This window comes from Archocentrus centrarchus, chromosome 7, assembly GCF_007364275.1.
Source record: "Archocentrus centrarchus isolate MPI-CPG fArcCen1 chromosome 7, fArcCen1, whole genome shotgun sequence".
Taxonomy (NCBI): domain Eukaryota; kingdom Metazoa; phylum Chordata; class Actinopteri; order Cichliformes; family Cichlidae; genus Archocentrus; species Archocentrus centrarchus.
The window spans coordinates 28,517,796-28,537,224 of NC_044352.1; the positions used below are offsets into that span (position 1 = coordinate 28,517,796).

The 19,429-nt window shown below is 41.4% G+C and overlaps 1 protein-coding gene across 2 annotated transcripts in view; it reads right to left on the reverse strand.

The window, feature by feature from the left end:
- Nucleotides 1-523: 523 nt before the first annotated feature.
- Nucleotides 524-19,429, reverse strand: part of mtor (mechanistic target of rapamycin kinase) — an 85,020-nt gene continuing 66,114 nt past the window's right edge. For both annotated transcript variants that reach the window (XM_030732982.1, XM_030732981.1), the window contains 24 exons: nt 19,173-19,298; nt 18,397-18,528; nt 16,178-16,293; nt 13,822-13,939; nt 13,105-13,302; nt 12,500-12,600; nt 12,251-12,347; nt 11,942-12,040; nt 11,694-11,816; nt 11,266-11,448; nt 10,837-10,971; nt 9,053-9,227; nt 6,984-7,119; nt 6,713-6,860; nt 5,463-5,585; nt 4,834-4,916; nt 4,650-4,722; nt 4,494-4,568; nt 3,275-3,410; nt 2,327-2,392; nt 2,144-2,224; nt 1,797-1,877; nt 1,305-1,410; nt 524-1,077 (listed from right to left, as the gene is read on the reverse strand). In XM_030732982.1, coding sequence (XP_030588842.1) covers nt 1,062-1,077; nt 1,305-1,410; nt 1,797-1,877; nt 2,144-2,224; nt 2,327-2,392; nt 3,275-3,410; nt 4,494-4,568; nt 4,650-4,722; nt 4,834-4,916; nt 5,463-5,585; nt 6,713-6,860; nt 6,984-7,119; nt 9,053-9,227; nt 10,837-10,971; nt 11,266-11,448; nt 11,694-11,816; nt 11,942-12,040; nt 12,251-12,347; nt 12,500-12,600; nt 13,105-13,302; nt 13,822-13,939; nt 16,178-16,293; nt 18,397-18,528; nt 19,173-19,298 — 2,727 coding nt within the window. In that variant the 3' untranslated portion in view covers nt 524-1,061. The remainder of the gene's footprint in view (nt 1,078-1,304; nt 1,411-1,796; nt 1,878-2,143; nt 2,225-2,326; nt 2,393-3,274; nt 3,411-4,493; nt 4,569-4,649; nt 4,723-4,833; nt 4,917-5,462; nt 5,586-6,712; nt 6,861-6,983; nt 7,120-9,052; nt 9,228-10,836; nt 10,972-11,265; nt 11,449-11,693; nt 11,817-11,941; nt 12,041-12,250; nt 12,348-12,499; nt 12,601-13,104; nt 13,303-13,821; nt 13,940-16,177; nt 16,294-18,396; nt 18,529-19,172; nt 19,299-19,429) is intronic.

Consider the following 19,429-nt stretch of genomic DNA (forward strand, 5'->3'; position numbering starts at 1 on the left):
AATCTAATCTCAATTTCAGAGCCCATGTTTGAAATCTAGTATTTTTTTTTTCTGTTTAAGGGAAGAACCTAGCCTGCTCTTACCATCTCTGGCCTGATGAGTGAATCCTCTTCCATAGGCTGGCTCGAGAAGATGGAGGAGAGTGATCCTATTAGGAGTCAGAGTGCCCTCTGTCGGTGCTGGAAGGTAAACAAAGAGAGAGCCACCAATGCCACTTTACAAAAGAAAGAAATAAATCTGAGAGCCATTTTCATTTTAAGGCGATACTTGAGAACATACCATTTTTTTCCATCATCGTCTCCCCCCAGCAGAGGGAGACGGGAAACGACATGCTGCAAAGTGCCCAGGCTGGATTCGAACCCCGGGCGCTGGCGGTAAGAACTCAGCATTGATACACGGTTCGCTCTCTACCGGGACGCCCTTGCCCCTTTCTATTTTTAACTGCTGTAGGTGTGACAAGCTCAGCTCCATGAGCAACTGGTACATTTCAAAGAACACAGCACAGTCACAGTGGTATCTATACAGGATTTAATGGCAGACAAATGCTCATACAGTACATTACAGTCAACTCAAATTATATCTTACTGATGAGAAACCCTTCAAGATTGTTTAAGTTAGTAAAAGGCATATTATGTTGCTGAAATTTGTCACATTCGTACACAATGATACAACAGACTGGTGGCTTTAAAAGAAGCAAACAGCATGTGAAGTAATAAATGTCATTAGTGATTACAATATGGCCACTGTAGAAAGCTTTTAGCAAGTAAATGCGATGGTAAAAATTACAAACGTCATTTAAAGCAATGACTACAATTTTGGTAAATTATGGTAATCAGGTAAAAACAGAGCACTAAAGATACTTTCCCATAAACTTAAATGGTAACCCGTACAATTCTACAACAACAAAGAAATCAAAACAAAATAAAAAAAACTTTCTTTAGGCTCTGCACTGTGGCTTGAGGACACATTCCAGTGGACACCAATCTGCGCTGAGAGCTCCCACTTCATCAATCAGTGTGCGAGAAGGTCAAGTGTAAATCTTGGCAGGAGGAAATGCTTCTTCACCAAAAGGGACACCTGAACATTTAGAGGTGGGGGGAGAAAAAAAGTTAAACTAAAAAAAAGTTCAAGCTGTGATGCAGTAACTGCATTTCAGAATGTGCAAAGATAACTTTATGCTACTGCACAGATCTACACAATTATACATTTACACGCTTGAGTCCGATTTAAGGTGGATTCCTGCAGCCAAGCAACACGGCTCCGACTAAACTCTGAAGCTGCAAATGTGCGTAAGGTGTACTGACCATCCGATGTAACACTGGCACAGGTTTTCATGTGAGGTGGCTTGTTTGATGAGGAGCTCTACTTGCGTTGGCACATCCAGCGTTTCATCATGAGAGAAGTCTCGACCTATAGGGGACAAACTCCCGTCACAGATCTGCTCCAGCAGAATTAGTCTGCAAAGGCTTGACTTTGCTCACATAACATAAAAGGTGCTTTTAGGATAGTTTAGGATCTGAAAAAACTTTTCCTCTGTGTTATGTGACCTTCTACGATCAAAGCTCTGCTGAGCTCATTTTTGATCAGCCATTAAATTGGAAATGCATGCAAGGGACTGGTTCTGTATCAAGAGGGAGCTGATGGAGTGCAAGACCTAGTCCCTGCTTATCCAAGAAGCTCCAGTATAATGTGGTTATAGTATAGGTTATATTATTTATACATTTTTATTATGCACTTATTTGACAGGGTAATTTATAGGTGGAGAGTGATATGTGCAGCAAAAACCTCCCACTTACCTGTAAGTTTGTCTCGCACTCTGTTAATAATCTGAATAGCCTTCTTGTTGAGTGCCTCAGGTTGTACCAAGCCATCTCCAACTTAAAAAGCGCACACACACACACACACAAACACAATACTGGCATCAACAACTACTGACAACTTCAGAAAAGCAAATTATGCCCTGTCTGTTGTAAGCGTCTTTGCAGCTGAAGGAAATCAAAGTGGATTTAAGTCCTGTCTTACAAATAAACAGTGATTTGCACTGATCATCATGACAGCCAGAGTGTTTGGTATTTTAATGGTAAAATGAGCACAACAAAACTGAAAAGCTGTAATACAACAAATAATAACTCAGTTAACTCACTGAAAGAGTGAATGGACTCAGGCACTGTGGTCCCCGCTTTCTTGTGTGTGGTCTCTCCAAGGTCAATTCCCTCAAGGGCCTCTGCAGATGAGGCCACACAGTCAGAGATTGAAAACATGTATTTGCGGTACAAAATGGGAAATAGTTAAATAGTTATGGCTGCGGTTTGTGTTGTAAACAGACCCACTGACTGTCCAGCGGTGTAGGAGTCAGTTCTGGTACGGGAACGCTTGGTGCCTTTAGTGTTTGCTGTGGGAGACATAGGAAATTTTTTTTTAATATATACGACAATTTTGTTGTAAATTTAATTCACTTCACGGGAAGTAACACCCCCAACTCTGACTAGTTTAAGGACAGATCAAATCTAGCTTACATGTGCTATTCATCAAAAAAGGTCAGATTTTATAAAGGGCCTGTTATGTTGTCCCCCAGAATCCATTCATGACCTCAAAGTTACATTTCCTCCTGCGCAAGGAATATGTTCACTAAACTTTACATTAAATAGGTCCATTTAGTGCTGGTGGCAATTCAGAAAAAAGGTTATAATAATGCAGACTGTAGAGACGACACTAACGAGTTTTTAACAACTGCAGGCTGTCCCTGTGAGGTAGAAACTGTTTTTAAATCAGCAGAAGTAAACACGTACAGATCCCTGGCTTCTTATTATTTCCTAAATAAAACCCCCAAATACTGAACTCCTTTATAATCAAAGTGACATATTCTACTTTTGTTGATTAAATGTCTCGCTAAAGGCAACTGTAACAGTATTAGCTGAGAAGGTTCCACAGAGATTTATTCACTCTGTACACTTGAGTTTAACCAATGACCTTTAGATGTCTGAAGCACTTCATTAACTGCTTCTCTCAAAAACACAACCTAAGCAGAAGTCCAGTGCAGCCTGATGCGAGTAAATTTAACGCGCCCCACTCTTCACCAGCTCAAAAAAAAACAGTCTTTGAGCTTGAACAAGTGTAATCAGCTCTGACCTTAACCAAATTATTTTACTGGGCTGAACTGGTATGCTGCTGTGGTTATGTGAGGCTGTGATATGTGATCTGTCTGTTGCTGTTTCCTAGTTAGTGAGGCCCCACTAAGGTCTGCGCTGCATTTCAATAGCTGTCATTTCCTTACTGTCCATGAGCCTCCAGTTGAGCAGCGGGTCATAGACGAAGGCCTCCAGCACGGCCATGACGCTGTCCCGGTGCTCCCTCAGCACCTCCATCACTGTGTGACACGTGATCCTGTAGTTACCGTCCAAGCCCGTCACCTGACGCACAGCCAGACACACACTTTACCGATAGAGTCAAATCTTTCACAACATCAGACAACTGGCTTTCTATTCTGTGTCTGCACATAACAAAATGATCAGTGTATTTGATAACTAATGATCCATTATAGTGTTTTGAGGTTTAATACAAGTATAGCCTTTCAGTTTATATTTAGAAGACTGAAAATGTGCTTTAAGGAGATTTTTGTATTTCTAACAAAAAAAAAAATCCTTCTGCAGTAGCTTAAAAGTCAGAAATTAAACCCTTTTATAATGCAGAATTTTATTTCTCGATGCTTTCATTTTTAATTCCTTTTCTTCCTTTGCTCATTAAGTTCAAGGCACAGTGAGTCACGGCTTCTGATAAAACTCTGCACAGTCAGAAAAGACTAATTATTATTTGGAATAAAATAAAGAAGACAAAGGAGAAGCAGCTCAGGCAGGATTCACTTCAGCAGAGGAATATTTGTCATGCTGAAGGTCGGGGACTTTGACTCCGGAATAAAATGAATGAACGAGACTTTTCTGTTGCAGCGTTTCTGACTGTCTGAGCTAATGAAAAGGGGTTCTAACTGCTTTAAGCTAGGTTACATGTGGGACTGAAAGTGGGATTTGGCAGGTGGGGAAAACCTAAGATCTAGCGCAGCGATGCAGCAGAGAAAAATGAAATAATTCCTAAATTGATTTGAACTGCGAGCACCGGTAGATTTTTCTTTGTGTCCACAAGGGCTTTGATCAGCTGATCTGTGAGTCTGTCGGCTCTCCGGTTTACTGCTCTTTGTGAGTTCAGCCAACGACAGATTATGCATGATCCATCATGACTGGTTTCCAAACCCCAAGCCACAATGAAGCTAGCTGAAAGGTGGAGTCTAGCAGGTGACCTGAACAAGCATCATCATCATCATCTTAAATTCAAACTGGTGAATGCAACCCCTGACCTTATTATTTTAACAAGATCAGTGTGATCAGTGATCAAAACAGTGAACAAAACTGTTTAACTCAGATCCACGTCAGTATGGTGTTGCAGTGGGAGCACTTTACCACACTTTATAGTGTTTGTCACAGCTCAGCAGAGTTGTATACCTCCATAGCATTGGTTAGCATCCTGGTCAGTCGGAAGGGAATCTTTTCAGGGAACTTTTCTCTGGTCATGGCCACCTGTTAGAAATCGATATGAGGGTAAGTTTAAAAAAGAAATAATATAAAGTTTTAATATACTTAATGTGAATCTCCTCTCACCTCAAAACAGTCTCCAAAGTCAATGTGAAGGATCTTGCCGCTTAACCGGTCTAACATCAAGTTGGATGGATGCCTGGGGAACAGAAACTTGTCATTACTGTTTTATTGTGTTCTTTGTGACCATTCTAACACCTTTTTTAAAAAAAATTATACATTATTTCAACCTTTTGGGTGAGAAGCTCACCTGTCGCCCAGTCCAAGGATGTAGCCCACCATGGACATAACAGCCAGGGATCGAGTGTAGTTTGTCCTCCTGTCAAACCACACCTGGGGGAGAAATAACATTTGAGTTCTACGAGCTCTTCTGGGTGATAACATGAGAATATTGCGAGAAGTGAAACAGAAATCTCTGGCAGGCTGCTGAACACATCTTTCCAGACACTTGAACATGTGGAGCATCAGGTACACACGGTACTAAAACTGATTCAATTTGATGGTCTCTTAATGAAATCCTGCAGAGTCAGTGCTTTAAAAGTAGGACGGATAACCCAGAAAACCCATTCTTTGGGGAAAACAATTTCATTTCACTACACCTGTATCCTTCGCCGTAATCAGAAAAATGAGAAGCTAGAAAGACCTACTTTGCTTGGTGTGCATCTAATGAAAACCTTTCCCAAACGAGCACCACGTTTGAGGTATTTTATTGGGGAGAAGATGTTAATTCACAGGTAGAGGTTATCAGATCTATAATTAGACTCTCTTGACATTTTATCCAAGGGCCACTCAATATATAAAGATTAGACAGTGAAAAGATCAAGCTCCCTCTCCCCTCCTCTGCGTGGCTGACAAGAATATAGAAATTGAGCATTTCACCTCAGAGCTGGGGCTCTTGAGCCACAAGAGCTTGGCCAGGTCGTCTCCAGCTGTGTTGTTGACAGCATGTTCAAACACTTCCACCTTTTCCATCAGCGTCAGGTGGTCGTAGTCCGGAGCCATCTGGAATTGCAGTTGAAATTCACACACACTTTAAACACACACATAATTAACTCCTGTTATCAGTGATAACTCAAACTTCTTTAGCATGCTCAGTATTTAGAAATTCAAACAGCTACCAAGAAGCACAGGTGATCAACAGAATATAAATATTGATAAAAAATAAAAGAAAGATCTCGAGGAGTCCTATTTTAACTTGAGCTGTCACCTCCATAGTGTTTGTGTTCAAAATGTAATCACTTACTTATATAGAAAAATAAATTTACAAGCACTAATTAAATACTCTTGAGGAAAAATGGTTGTTCTTAAACATCTGATATTAAGCTTCTCTTAATTCAGTGATTCTCAAAGTGTGTGGCGCACCCAGAGCTCCCGTACCGCATCACCTTATAGTGTGTAGTCCTTGTAGACTTCACACTATAACACACACACACACACACACACACACACACACACACACACACACACACACACACACACACACACAGACACAGACACAGATAAAGTGCCGTCTTTGGGCTTCATCATTTTTCCCAAAGACATCTTGACATGAAGACTGGAGGAGACAGACATCTAACCACCGACCTTGCCCCTGACCTTGGTGTGGGTCAGGGGCTTTTACTTTCTGTAGTGATGTTTTAATGAAGAAAATTATGTATTTGGTTGTTCTTCTTTGGCTAATTAGGAATTCTGGGGGAGCGACATGCAGTTAATTTGTGACAGTTAAGGACCTGTGAATGTGTTTTCACAAAGAGTGATTGGTGTTCATCAATGTAATCACTGGAAACAGATGCTTCCTCAGCTTTGATGAATCTATTTAGCATGGGTAGTTTTATATGAAAATGACAATTTTACTAGTGAATGGCACCAGCTTGCTGGCATAAAACAGAAACAACATGTGAGCGCATTCAGTCAATAACACGTTAAACTGTATTTAGTAAGATAGCAAATGAATTCATCATGTGAATGTGGTCGTTTTTGACATGTTGAAGTTACAAAACAAGCTAACAGACTGAAATGGAGACAAACAAGGTAAATAAGCACATACTTGGAGAGAAAGCATACTAAAACTGTTCCCACTTACTGAAACAGAGAAAGTATTCTAATTCATTTTAGCAGCAGTTCCTCACCCTGAGCATGATGCGATGTTCAATGTTGAGCAAAATCTTTTTCTTCTCTCTGTAGTCTCTGATGAGGGCGTGCAGGGTGTCACAGTGGGGCACCCAGCCAATCAGGCCTGAGTTGGTGGACAGGGGGATCACCGCGTAGCGCTGAATGCTGATGACCACGACACAAGACAAGCCGAGACAAGCACAAACAACTTTGTCAGGTATGTGTGCCTGAGACAAGTGTCTCTTGGAATTTGGGTACGTGACCTCATTACAGAGTGTGCGTGTCTACCTGAGGTTCTTGCGCAAGGACGCAGGGTCGTTTGCCAGCAGCGTGTTAACCAGCCCAAACAGTTGCATGACTCGCTCATCCTGCCTCAAGTCCTCGTGGCCCTTCAACAGGAACATGAACTCGTGGCCATTACTACCTGCAGATGGGGCCGTAAAATGCAACGATGATGTACGGCTTGAACAACGTAAAGAAATGCATCAAAAAAAACTATCAGTGGTTAAGATTTGGCAGTGCTGCATCTCTATTCCCATCACCCGAAGCTCTGCCACTCCCACAGGAGTTTCTGGCATACAGGCACTCCAAAACAGCAGACATACAGTAAAGGATTAAAACCACTCTATATGAATAATGCCCACGAAGCTTCCAAAGCGCAATACTGTGGTACTTTCAGTGTGGCTTTCAATATATTAATAGCTGCTGGATAAATATGATACTGACTCAGTCCTCTTAAGCAGAATGAAGTTTTCAACGTGACAAAGAGGAAAATATATTTCACTTATCTGAATTACAGATGATGACACTTATCTAATTGCACCACTATTTCATCAACACTGTACTACCTTTATTGAAGCTTCCAGTGGAAAATAATGCCCCTGTTCTATCCTGAGTCTGCTTCTAATGACAATTCCAGTAAGTACAGAGTACCAGAAGACGGAACGTTGAAAGTAAATCTAGGTTGCCTGCGGCAGCTGACAGGTCTTAATCTGAAGTCTTGCTCCAGAGGTCAGTTGATTTATTAGCCATCATCTTTTACAGACTGTTTTTTATATAACACTGATGGAATGCATCAGAACAAAGTATAGCACTGTCCAGAGAAGTAGCATTACCACCGTGCCGCTGTAACTTCTCCCAGCCAGTAAAGCTGCAGCTGTCTGTGCAGACTTTGAAGGAATTAAACCTGGGAAATAAAGCGGATTCTGATGGAACACAAAGTGCCGTTGTGCTGCTGCTCAAATTTACAAATTAAATCGTGTATGCTTCACTCACATTTGTCGACCCTGCTGCACGAAAAAAAAAAAAAAAAAAAAGATCTATCACTAATTCAAGGTGGAAACCCAACATCAGTGACACCAATTCAATATACGACCGTCACAATCTCCCCTTCTGCTCCCGAGTTATAGTGTTTAATAATAGCCACAAAAGTGTTTTTAACAGAAAACGATGTTGTCACAGTGAGGTCAATCTTTGACCTTTTTGGCTACATTATCTCATCAATTCATTGAATTTTGTAATAATTAGCTTATTAATTCTTAGGTTATGGCTACTTTGGATGTCACTGCCATTACAGTGACATCTGACCACCGTATTTGAATCGATCCATCACTGAGACCTAGTGGATGTTTGTGACAAACTGTCCCTTGAGGCACATCCTAAGATATCATGAGAATGAGATTTATAGACAGTGGGGGGGTAGGACAACCCAAAAAACATATTCCCTCCGGTCGTGCCTGGCACCAGTACGGGGGCATAAAATGTCTGAAGCGGAGTGAACATTTTGTGATTGATAACATGTGGATTTGGCTTCAAGACAACGTGATATTACAGTGCTTTGCCATTTCAGAAGCACTTCACTGTCATATTTCATATCACACAACAGAGCAGAGGGGAAAATGTCAGAGTTATTTATTTCTGTATTCAATTTAATAACAAAGAACAGCGCGGGGAGGGTTGGTGACAAACCGTGGTGTGCCCACGTGTGCCGTTTCTTTTGGAAGAGAAAATGAGAAAAAATATTACTCTTTTGGTAGAAAGTTAAATAACCGTCGAGCCTGGTCCTTGTGTGGTGAGTGGAATTTAATCCATCACTTGTTTGATCTTGCTTCTGGTGGTACAGAAGTTTTTCACAGTCTTGTCCCAACCACACGCAGAACTTTGCCATGACTGATGAATTCAAAAATAAACTATGCCCTTGGAGCCATTTATTGTTTGGCTTCTATTAATACTGAATTTTCTCTAATGTGACGGCCCGTGCCTGCTGAAAGCACATGACTAGAAATATTCTTTAATCTATTTTCCTAATATAATGGGTTCAGAGCCACAAGGCCTGTGCAATTTCCTCCTAATCTTACCCATGATGGTGAGTTTGCGTGGGCGCTGCTTGGAGGTGATGACCTGCAGGGAGGGGGCGATTGACTGGATGCGAATGATGGGCTGGTTGGGGTCATAAGTGCCGGGTACAGCAAGCTCCAGGTCCCGACACATCAGCAGCTTTGGAGAAACATATTGCAGCTCCAGGGAGGTCAGCTGTGGGGAAAGTTGATGAGGTGGGTGGGGGTGGGGGTGTAGCACAGGAAGAGACAATTAGTTTTAAGTCTTATGTACAAAAACTTCACTGACAAAGCAGCATCTGCCAAGCCAACAGTGCCTAAAGCACTATGCAGATTGTACCAGACACTGGCTCATATCCAAGCTAAAAGGCTTTATCCAGAGAAACTTGTTTATACGCAGCTTTTTATAAATCATCTGGAACAATTCGCTTTCTTAATGCATTTGCTGCTTGTCTGCAACCATCAGTCATTTACACTGCATCAAATCTGAATGTGCCACACTATTTAAAGGCCTTTATGGTTCATTTCTGAATGCTGATGTATGGTTACACTCCCGCCCTGCTCTGGAACCGCTGTTTAGATGCATTCTGGAAAGGGTTTATCTCTTTGTTAATGCCCTGTGGGGGAATATTTGCACTGCTCCCAGCATGTCGTAATGCTGCGGTGTATTTCATGTTGCGTACTGTATTGTCACAGCAGGGTGCGTCCCCGAGAGCAGGGCCGTGCTACGATGTCAAATAGCATTGCCGTCTTCATTTATTGTGTGAAGCGCGAGCTGCTGACAGAACTATTTTTAATGTCACCCTTCAACACTGTGATGATGGCTGCTGGAAATCAATTTCATCTATTCTCCTATAGCAACAAGCCCTGTTGTTTTGAAGCATCAACCCATAACGCTGGACCAAACTCACTTTTTGTTCACCCCATCTACACAACATCTGTATCATTTATAGTAGTGTCATTTTTTATCCAGCTTCATGTATATTTTGATTACATGTGTAGCATTATGACAATATAATGCATGTGGGGTCAAAAATATTAAAGGGGGGGGGGGGGGGGGGGGGGGCTGGAAGTTGAAGAAAGAAAATTGATTAAAAAAAAAAAACAATTGACCACAGGAAAGAAAAAAAAAATAAAAAAAAACTACCCGCAACTTGTAAAATACATCTCAAAAACTATTCTGTCTTTTGTGAAATTTTACATTATATCATAATTTAGTAGACAGACTGGCGCCTGAGGGCATGACAGGAAAATGAGTGATGCTATCTCCTGATGTTGTGCCATTCCTCTTTTTCCATCATCACCCTCATCACCATCCTGCCGTCTTTCAGCATCTTCCAACATTAGTTTTTTTTTTCTTCTTGTCCAATGACTTTAACCAGAAATGGGGGAATGAAAGAAATCTCTCTCTATCATCAGCTTCCATTCAGTTTTTTGTTTTCTAATACTGGTATGCTGGCAAAAACACCCATTACTCCCTTTTATGCCACATTACACACCTAACAGACATTACGTCTGATTTACCTGTCTTGAGATCAAAGAATGTAAAATCTGGATTGCATTGGAATTTCTGTCTTGTATAAGTTTGCACAGATGTAATTTGCTGGTTAAGGCTGAATGTGTCTTTGTTGAACATACTGTAACATGTTTCCATATCCCTACATATACACACAAAAATGCTCACACTCTCTATACACTGCACATATTATTGAATATTACTTAGGCACACTGCTGCGCTTATTACTATGAATATTAACAAATAAAGTAGCGCAGACTGATTGCAGTGGTTTCACATTTTCATTCACCTGTGGCAGCTGCTTGGAGATACGTCTGAACACGTGGTAGTAGAGGTCCCAGGCCTGAGTCAGGTCTTTGACGTTTCCAGAGCGCATGTACTTCCTGCACCAGTCTTGTGCCTCCATCAGGTCCCTCCCGTAAGCCTGCAGCATCAAGTAAACAAACACAAGTGTTTTTTTTGTTTTTTTTTCCCAGTTTCTTTTCTGTCTTGGAAAATACAAAATCATTAGTTTGGCTTATGATTACATTTTTATCCTGTATTATGATGTTAAGTTGAGCTTTGTGGATGCTTGTAAAAATTTCTACCATTGCTGTTGCTGATGGGGATCCTGAGTATCATTTTCAGTCAACATCATCAACACATCAACAAATGAGCGCTTAATTTGTGGAGAGATGTACACACCCAAGATGACAAATCAAAGTGAGAGGCCTCAAACCTGATTAAAAGAGGTCTCTTTAAGGGTCTGTGGTCCCCTCTCCATCATGGCATGTAGGGGTTCCAGCACAGCAAACATGCCCTTGACGTTGCGCTCACCAAAGTACAGACGTGACGCTTCTTCAAGGCCCTCGTGCCACATCTCATGCCACAAGATGGCCACTCGGATAAGCTCCTCACTCACCTGGATAAAAAAAAAAAAAAAAAAAGTTAGACTGTCCTGTAAAACTTAGCGTGATTTTCACAGGAAATGTATAAAATCTGGACAATTCTTTAGATAGAAATCTTTAAAAAAAAAATAAATTTAAAGAAAAGCCTAGTGTCTGGTGGGACACTAGACAGACAGAAGCTCCCATTTAAAACCCTCAACCTTTTTCTGTGCAATGTATAAAGATGATTTGATTCCGTAATGAAACAGAAATGTTTTACCATCATGGCTTGCTGAACTAAGGTGTTGCAGTGTTCACACATGTTCTTCAGGATCTTGTTAGCAGCATTGTGGCGGGCAGTAGTGGTGGACTTTGAAGCAACAGTCAGGGGATAGATCAAAGCCTGCATGTGAACACAGAACAACTGCCGATCACTGAGGGCACAGTTTCTACGTTTTCATTAAAAATGTGGCCATGTTTCTGTTCTGTCCTGTTAAATATAGCCCACAGCAGTATAAGCAGACTTACCTGTGGATGATATCGTCCAATGTCTGTTAGCAGCTGGTGGATGAGACGGCCCACCAGGGCTCGAGGGGTGTCGATTCGAGCTATAAGCTGAGGGATGACCTGCAAATGTTAAGAGAAAACAGAAAACGTCCGTCTCAGTGGTTAACTTAGAAAATACTGCATTGAAAGTGTGAACTGATATCAGCAGGAAAAGAGAAGATGGTGGGTTTTTGTTTTGCTTTACATTATGAGTTACCCAAGAAATTATCTGTCATTTGACTTTATTTCTAGGCTAACACCACTTCAAATTTGTGTGTGTACATGTATTACCTGCAGCCAGGTGTCTATTTGAATGGTCTTAATGCCCTCCACCAGAGCTTCATTCACTTCAGGCCAATGACCATAATCAAACCACAGAGTCAAAACCCTGAAAAGTAGAAAACAAAATCAAATTAAATCAAATTAGAATCTCTCCTATCTGACAATTGCGAATCAATCACAGTCAGCCACTAGAGGGCCTCCTGTCATCACATATCACATCCACTGGGCTACTTGTCCAGTGTGTCTGAGACACCTCACCTAAGGGTGTCCTGCAAGTTATTTCCTCTGGACAGGGAAATGGAGCGGAAGAAGCCTTGAACAGCAGGAACTGTGTACAGGAGTAACGTCTTTGATAGGTCCTACAGGGCGAGAGTATAAAAAAAAGATATGCTTCTTATACATGATTAAACAAGAAACAGTTGTATGACTACTCCAACCAGTCAAGTTGCACTTTCCATCATGTCTGTCCTGACTTTGGACCTTTTTGATGTAAAATGTTACCCTTTCAGATTTATGTGGAATATTATCATAGTTTTGTACCAGAATTCTTGAGTTATCAATTTTATATGTGTGAGATGACAGTAAGGTATAAAAAGATTCTAGTTGGGAATACACTGTACTGAACATACTGCACTACAGATGCTTCCTCTAGGTGGGAATGGTAAGATGTGGAGACTCACTGCTTTTTGGGCCAGTATGTGTAGAGGAATCTGTGGTGAGTAGTTTTGAACATTTGGCAAAAATCTGTGTGTAATGGCTTACACACTAGCTCAGGTATGCTAAGTATCATAAAGCACTGGTTGAACTGAGAGTGCTTTGACAAAAGGACACTGAACAGTCAGTGTGAATTTCCCGTGACTCACCTCATTGACTTTCTTCTGACCCGGTGAGGGTACAGGACTGGGATCAGCACTGTCGACCTCGCTGTCACTGTTGCTGGCTTCACTATTAGCACTGGCACCACTGGCGTGCCGCAGCTTCTTCTTTTCATCCCGTCCTTGGTTCTGGTGTTTGTAGTGCAGCACTGCCTCAAAATTCATCACAGCCCAGGCGTGCCAAGCCTATCGAAAGATGGTACAAACTGAGTGAAACTGGTGTTCTAAGATCTATTAACTGGAAATGATTCCCATGTTTGTTCATGATGTAATTTTCCAGTTTGCCATGGGACAGATATCTCCCAGGGCGCTGTAATTTCTCTCATCCAAACACATGAGCTTGATGTTTGCTCTGTTATGCAACCTGCTATTAAAGTCTGAAGCTGAAGGGAGTCAGTGAAGATGGATGGGGAGCGAGAATGTGGGGACATCTCTGTAGCCTGCAGCACAGGCACGCACACAAAAAAGCAGAGATGCTGTCAGCTCTTCCATCACCACATATCTTTGGTGTGATGGAGCACAGAAGACGACTCGCAAGTGTAACAATCTATTGAGCAAATTCAAAGGGCACTGGGATGGCGGTCTAAGGCTTTTGTAGTGGCGAAACAGTGCTGAGACATTCACTTGCTGACACAGCTGGGATTTTATTGCAGCCAGAGAGAAAAGTCAAAAGTGAAAGGTCAGAGTTAAAAGGGAGGGACTGACCTTGTACCAGTTGCGGTCATGCTCAGTTGAATTGCTGTAATACTGCAGAACTTTGGGGATGGTGCTCTCATTGATGCCCTGCAGACTGAGCTGCCACTCGCCGAGCTTCAAGAAACATCTAAATGGAGAAAAAGGAGCCGCAAAGAGAGAGAGGGGGAGATTTACTCTAACATTAGTACTTAGAGGACATGTATAAATACAGCGTGGTGATTGGTAGAAAGAAGTTATTTATTTATAGAAAACCTGGGGTACCCTATAAGTCACATTTAAGCCCTTCACATTCTTGGCTTTAAAAATAAAAACCCCTTTCAGACCATAAAAAGGTATTAAGGTCAAAGGTCAATGCCATTAAGAGAAGTTCTGCAGAAGCAGCAGCTAATTCAGGGACTACATTAGTGACAAGGAAACAAATGTACTCCAGGGACAAGCCAAAAAGAAATATCATCATGAGTTTCTAAGCATGCTTATGTTGTCATTGCTTATAAAGACTTGGCAGTCACATTCAGGAAATCCAAGGGCAGTTTATAGAAAAAGCTCTGATAATGATGCACGGCTTGGGAGTCTCACAGGCATACATCAAAAGTAGCAATACTTAAGGCAACAGTGCATTTATCTACTGAAAGGTTGAAGATTTTCAATTATCCAAACCAATTTTCCCTTAATTTAACCCAATGGTGAGCTCTGTGGCATCCCAGGAGGACTTTGTGCTATCCATCATCCAAAAACACAGATGCTTACAGGCAAAAGTCAAACTAGTTGTGCTTGGCAGGGTCAAGACATATAATTCAGATGAAACTACTCTAAACTGAGAAACTGGCAAGCAGGACTTTGTTGAACCATCTATCAGCAGTGTGAATATGTCAGAGCACCTCCAATACATTTTTGGATTACGTAATTTCTTATGAGTGCTTTTCCATGCAGACATACAGTTTAGGTTCAGCGTGTCTGTGCCAAACTGTTTCCACAAACTGTTAACAGGTTCAACTTCTGCGGAAGGAAGAAGTTAAGACGAGGCATCCGGTGATGTCAGAACATGTTTTTTCAGGCTGCAGACGCCACAGTTATTCATCAGTATGAGTGGAATTACACTAGATACTTTGGGGTGGAGGTGTCTGTGGATGTGAGTGTCTAACTGAGCAGTCCAGGTGTTCTCCATACCATGCAGCCAGCCTGTATTAAAGAAAGTGTGTCAGAATGTCTGGAGAGAACCTGTCCTGACTGATAGCATGCAGGTGTTTTCCCTCACAGGCGATTTTTACACAGTCACAGTCACTCTGTGGGAGATACAGAAGTAGAAAGAGCCCCTTCTACCTGTTGTCACGCTTATGTGTTGTCATGTATGATTTATGAGATGGGAGGATACACATGACTGCTCTGTGTTTGTCGACATGGCCAAATGACACTGCTGTGTGATTTACTGTACGCTGGATTATACCTGTCTGTTCCCATGTCACACCTCTTTGCTCATTTTTAGTTATTTGAGATGCAATGTAGTACATCCAAATTCTTTAAAAAGTACTCAATCTCTTCTGCACAAAGAAAAGCAGCTGACTTTAGAACATAAAGGAGGAAGCTTTAGCTATCTTCCTCCAATATTTTGATGAGCCCACAAGATAAATCATTATCTAAAAACCACACAACAGCTTTTGGAATGTCAAGCTTTGGACAGACTTTTTACAGCATCTTTCTTCCACTGTGAGGTGAGGTGATGATAGGGCAAAGGTGCAATCAGTGTGCCAGGACTATCAACTGAACAGCACAGCACCCAGTTGCAAAGGTGTAGGTGCAAACCAACAGCACTGCGGGTGAGACACAGCTGGTGATACCCATCAGCATGGTGTCACATTTTGAGCTGAAAGGAGTTGTTTATAGAAAGGTTTGAGCCTTGGGAGGAGAGAGGAAAGAAAAAAAAAATCACACATGATGCCAATGGACTTGTAAAAGGTGCTATGCCAGAAGGGGTCACGCTCATGGAAATGAAAATGCACTGGACATGACCCTATGTGTTCACAGCGTGAGGGAGGAATTACATGAGGCTACTTTTTCCTTGCTTCAGGATGTTGTGTTGGGTTTTCTCTGCCATGCTAGAGACTGGCAAAGGATAATAAATTATCAACTTCCTTAATGGTTACTTTAAAACTAAAGCTACAACATCACACTTCTGGAAGCTCTTTTCTCTTTTTTTCCCCCCATCAACAAAGAGAACGCAACTTAAAACGTAACCATTGAAAATAAATAAACATTAATACTAATCCTTTTAACTCTTTACATCTCCTCCTGGGGCATGTTCTCCAAGAAAGGCTGAATGTGTTTGGCGGTAAGCTGGTGTTACTGTGCTTCCTGAAAAAGGACAGACCTGGCCATCAGCTTGTGGAGCTCTTGCTTGCGCTGATGGTCCTCAGCTGCAATGGCGTGTTGAGCTTGCTGTTGCACCCCTTGCACAAAATGCTGCATGTGCTGGAAAGCGTCAATCTGGAGAGATAAGAGAACCAAGACGAAGCAAACCTTAACGTGACTGTAAAAACAAGTTTGTGTCCTGTGGTTTAGATCATTGTGAAATCAGCTTAGATTAAATCATGTAATTAGTGATACACAGTGAAAAAGGCATCAAACTAACCAGCACATTTGTGCTTGTTATTTCTGGTTTGACATGTATTTTATGGCTGGTTTATCTAAGGTGAGCACTTTTTTTTATTCATTTTGAAGTCACAAACTAAGCCAGCCTAATACATGACAACCAACAGTGAATGTTTTTCTCTCAACGTATCTGTGTTGTTGGGCTTACTACTGGTTCACTGGTACACCTCTGCTGTCATGGTCGCAATGTTTCTGTTAGTCAAGCTTGTGAGAACCTTTGTGACACGTTCTTAAAGCAAAGAAAGTCTGTCCTGGATGATATTCATCTTCCCCAGATTTGCAACGCTGACCAGCATTCTGTATCTATTTCACATGATCTTCTGCACAAATGCATATGTATGACTAACTTTAATAACTGTAGCTTGGAAAGTTAGCTAACAGTTAACGTTAGATTGTATTACTTTCCATAAGCCTTGCCTTTATTACTAATTTTACTTTCATTTGTAGATGCCCAACTACTGTGTGATTCAGTCATCAGTGGCAGAAACAGTAGGGTCCTGCCCCAGCTCTCTCTGTCTGTGTGTGTGTGAGTGTGAGTGTGTGTGTGTGTATGGATATTACTATTGTTACTGTTGAGCAGTGCAGCTGGCCCTGGCAACAGCACTGCTCATGCTCACACTTACCTAAGTCTCCTAATGAGAGTGCAGCCTGGAGCCACATATGCTATTTAACACCTAGGAATAAATCTGGACATGTTTAAGTGTGTGTGTGGGGGGTGTATGCACTGAATGTGAATGTGTGCATGTGTGTGCATGTGTGTAAGACAAATGGCACAGGGCAGAGCGGTTCAATCCCATGCTGCTCTGGTGACACACACAGTGAAACCTTCAGTATAATGTTGAGTCACCACTGCCAGTAGTTGGCAGTTTGACCTCTGTTACTGTGCCGGATGTTGGAACACAGAAAGAACTAATCTTTCTGAACAGGTACTAACATTTATTAGCAATCTATAAGGTCATGTGTACTTCACCCACTGTTGGCATGGACATCAAAGATTAATAACATGCATAACATAAATGTAACAGTTTTACTGATCAACTCAGAGGTTGTGACCTCTAAAAATTACACAAGACTGAGCTCCATTAGTCACTCACTGCAGGAACTGCAATTATTCCAGCCAATCCAACCAAACCCTTCAATATTTTCCATTTGTAAAACACTGTAATTCTGACAAATCTGCCACTTATCACAGCACTATGGAAAAATTACATATTTTCAATTCACAGTTGCTGCTGGTAGCCTAAAATTAAGTAAAATCTGAATTAAACTGCAATTAAACAACTCTGCATTGCAAATGTGTTAAAAATAGATTCTTCTTTTTTTCCTCCCCCATTAAGCGCTTCCAAATCTACTTTGAGGAAAAAAAAATCTGTAATGTTAGCTAATCATTAACAAAATCACCTACCTCATACCTCTGATTATAATTATGGAGCATGTTGAGGAAAGTTTTCCACGCCTATCTGAAAACAAGATTACATAACAGATTTTTCCTCTAGCTGCCTCTGGCTGCCTGCACCGACGACTAGAGAAGTATACCAACTAATCTAAGAACCAGTACTCACTACACTGTTAATAACATTGGTTTAAACTTGTGGGCAGCAGATGACATATCATCACTTTTTAATTTGAGAGGGTGAGTTTGCTGTCACAGTCACATATCCAGCCATTAATAAACAAGGAACCAACATTTTCATATTATTTATGTTATTTCTAGCTTGATTAATTTTTCAAATGAAGAAACTGGCTGTTTATATAACTAATGTAGGGTGACTAATGTAAGCACTCCCTTTTTAGCCTCCATGAAGCTTTGATCATTAACTCATTTAATACTCAAAACATCATAACATAAGAGTGATAATTAGATCTCTGGACATGCTGCCCTCCGTCATTTAGACAATGTTAGTTGAGAACCACCAGCAACGTTGTTCGTTGTCCTACCTTGCGGGCGCTCTTCCACATGTACTTCATGTAAGCGTAGGTGACGTGGGGGTGGGTTGTGGGCAGTGGGTGATCAAGCTGCTTGGAGGGGTCAACGCCTAGGAGGAGTACCAGGGTCTTATGGGCCAGTGCCTAGAGGGAGAAAGTGGGAAAGAAAGGGCAACTGAGCTGTCAGAAGGCTTACAGTTCAAGGAGGACTTGGAAAATGAAAAGAGCCATTACCCCTGATTTTCAGGGACTTGCAACAATACAGAGATTGTTCAAACTTCAACCTTTAGGTGTAAAAAGTTACAACAGGTAAGAGCATAAGCACATTAAAAGAGAAAAAAATAGAGATGATGATCATTTAAATGTTACAGTAAGATGTTGGTGATTCTGGTATCCTCTGTGTGCACTTAAATATAATAAGAGTGTGGAGATGGAAAATTTGCCTAATTGTCTACCATCCCACGCAATCAATTATAAAAACACTGCGGTCAAGGAGAAAAAAAACTGCACAAATTTAATAGAGAAGAAATGCAGGACCAGATTCCTAAACAGTGCTGATTGCAGGTGCTGAGCTACTTTCATCAGTGCCAGCTTGAAACATTTTAAAATGACGTTTCATTTCACGGCAGGAGTTCATAGTTGCACTGTACTTTGTTACAACTGATCTCCCTTTTTCTGTCTGGCAAAACTGGTTAAAATCAGCTCTATTTTGTTCCATCTGTGTGCTGAGACCAGAATAAATTTGGAGAATCCTAATTTCCCTTGTACAAATACATCAGTGTACTCACCAGGCGTCCACTCTTGCCACAAAGACTGGCATATTTCAACCAAGTCCTCATGTCCTCATGGGGGCTGATGACCAGTGATCTGACCATTAGGATCCTCTGCCAATCTTCTACAATGCGCTGACAGCCCTGGAGGAAAACACATATTATTGTTTGGGTACATTATTCAAAGAGAGGTATCTACTAGTGAACCTCAAGAGAACAAACGCACGTGAGGGTGAGGTATGCTTCACCATTATTACTGATGGCCTTATCTTTAC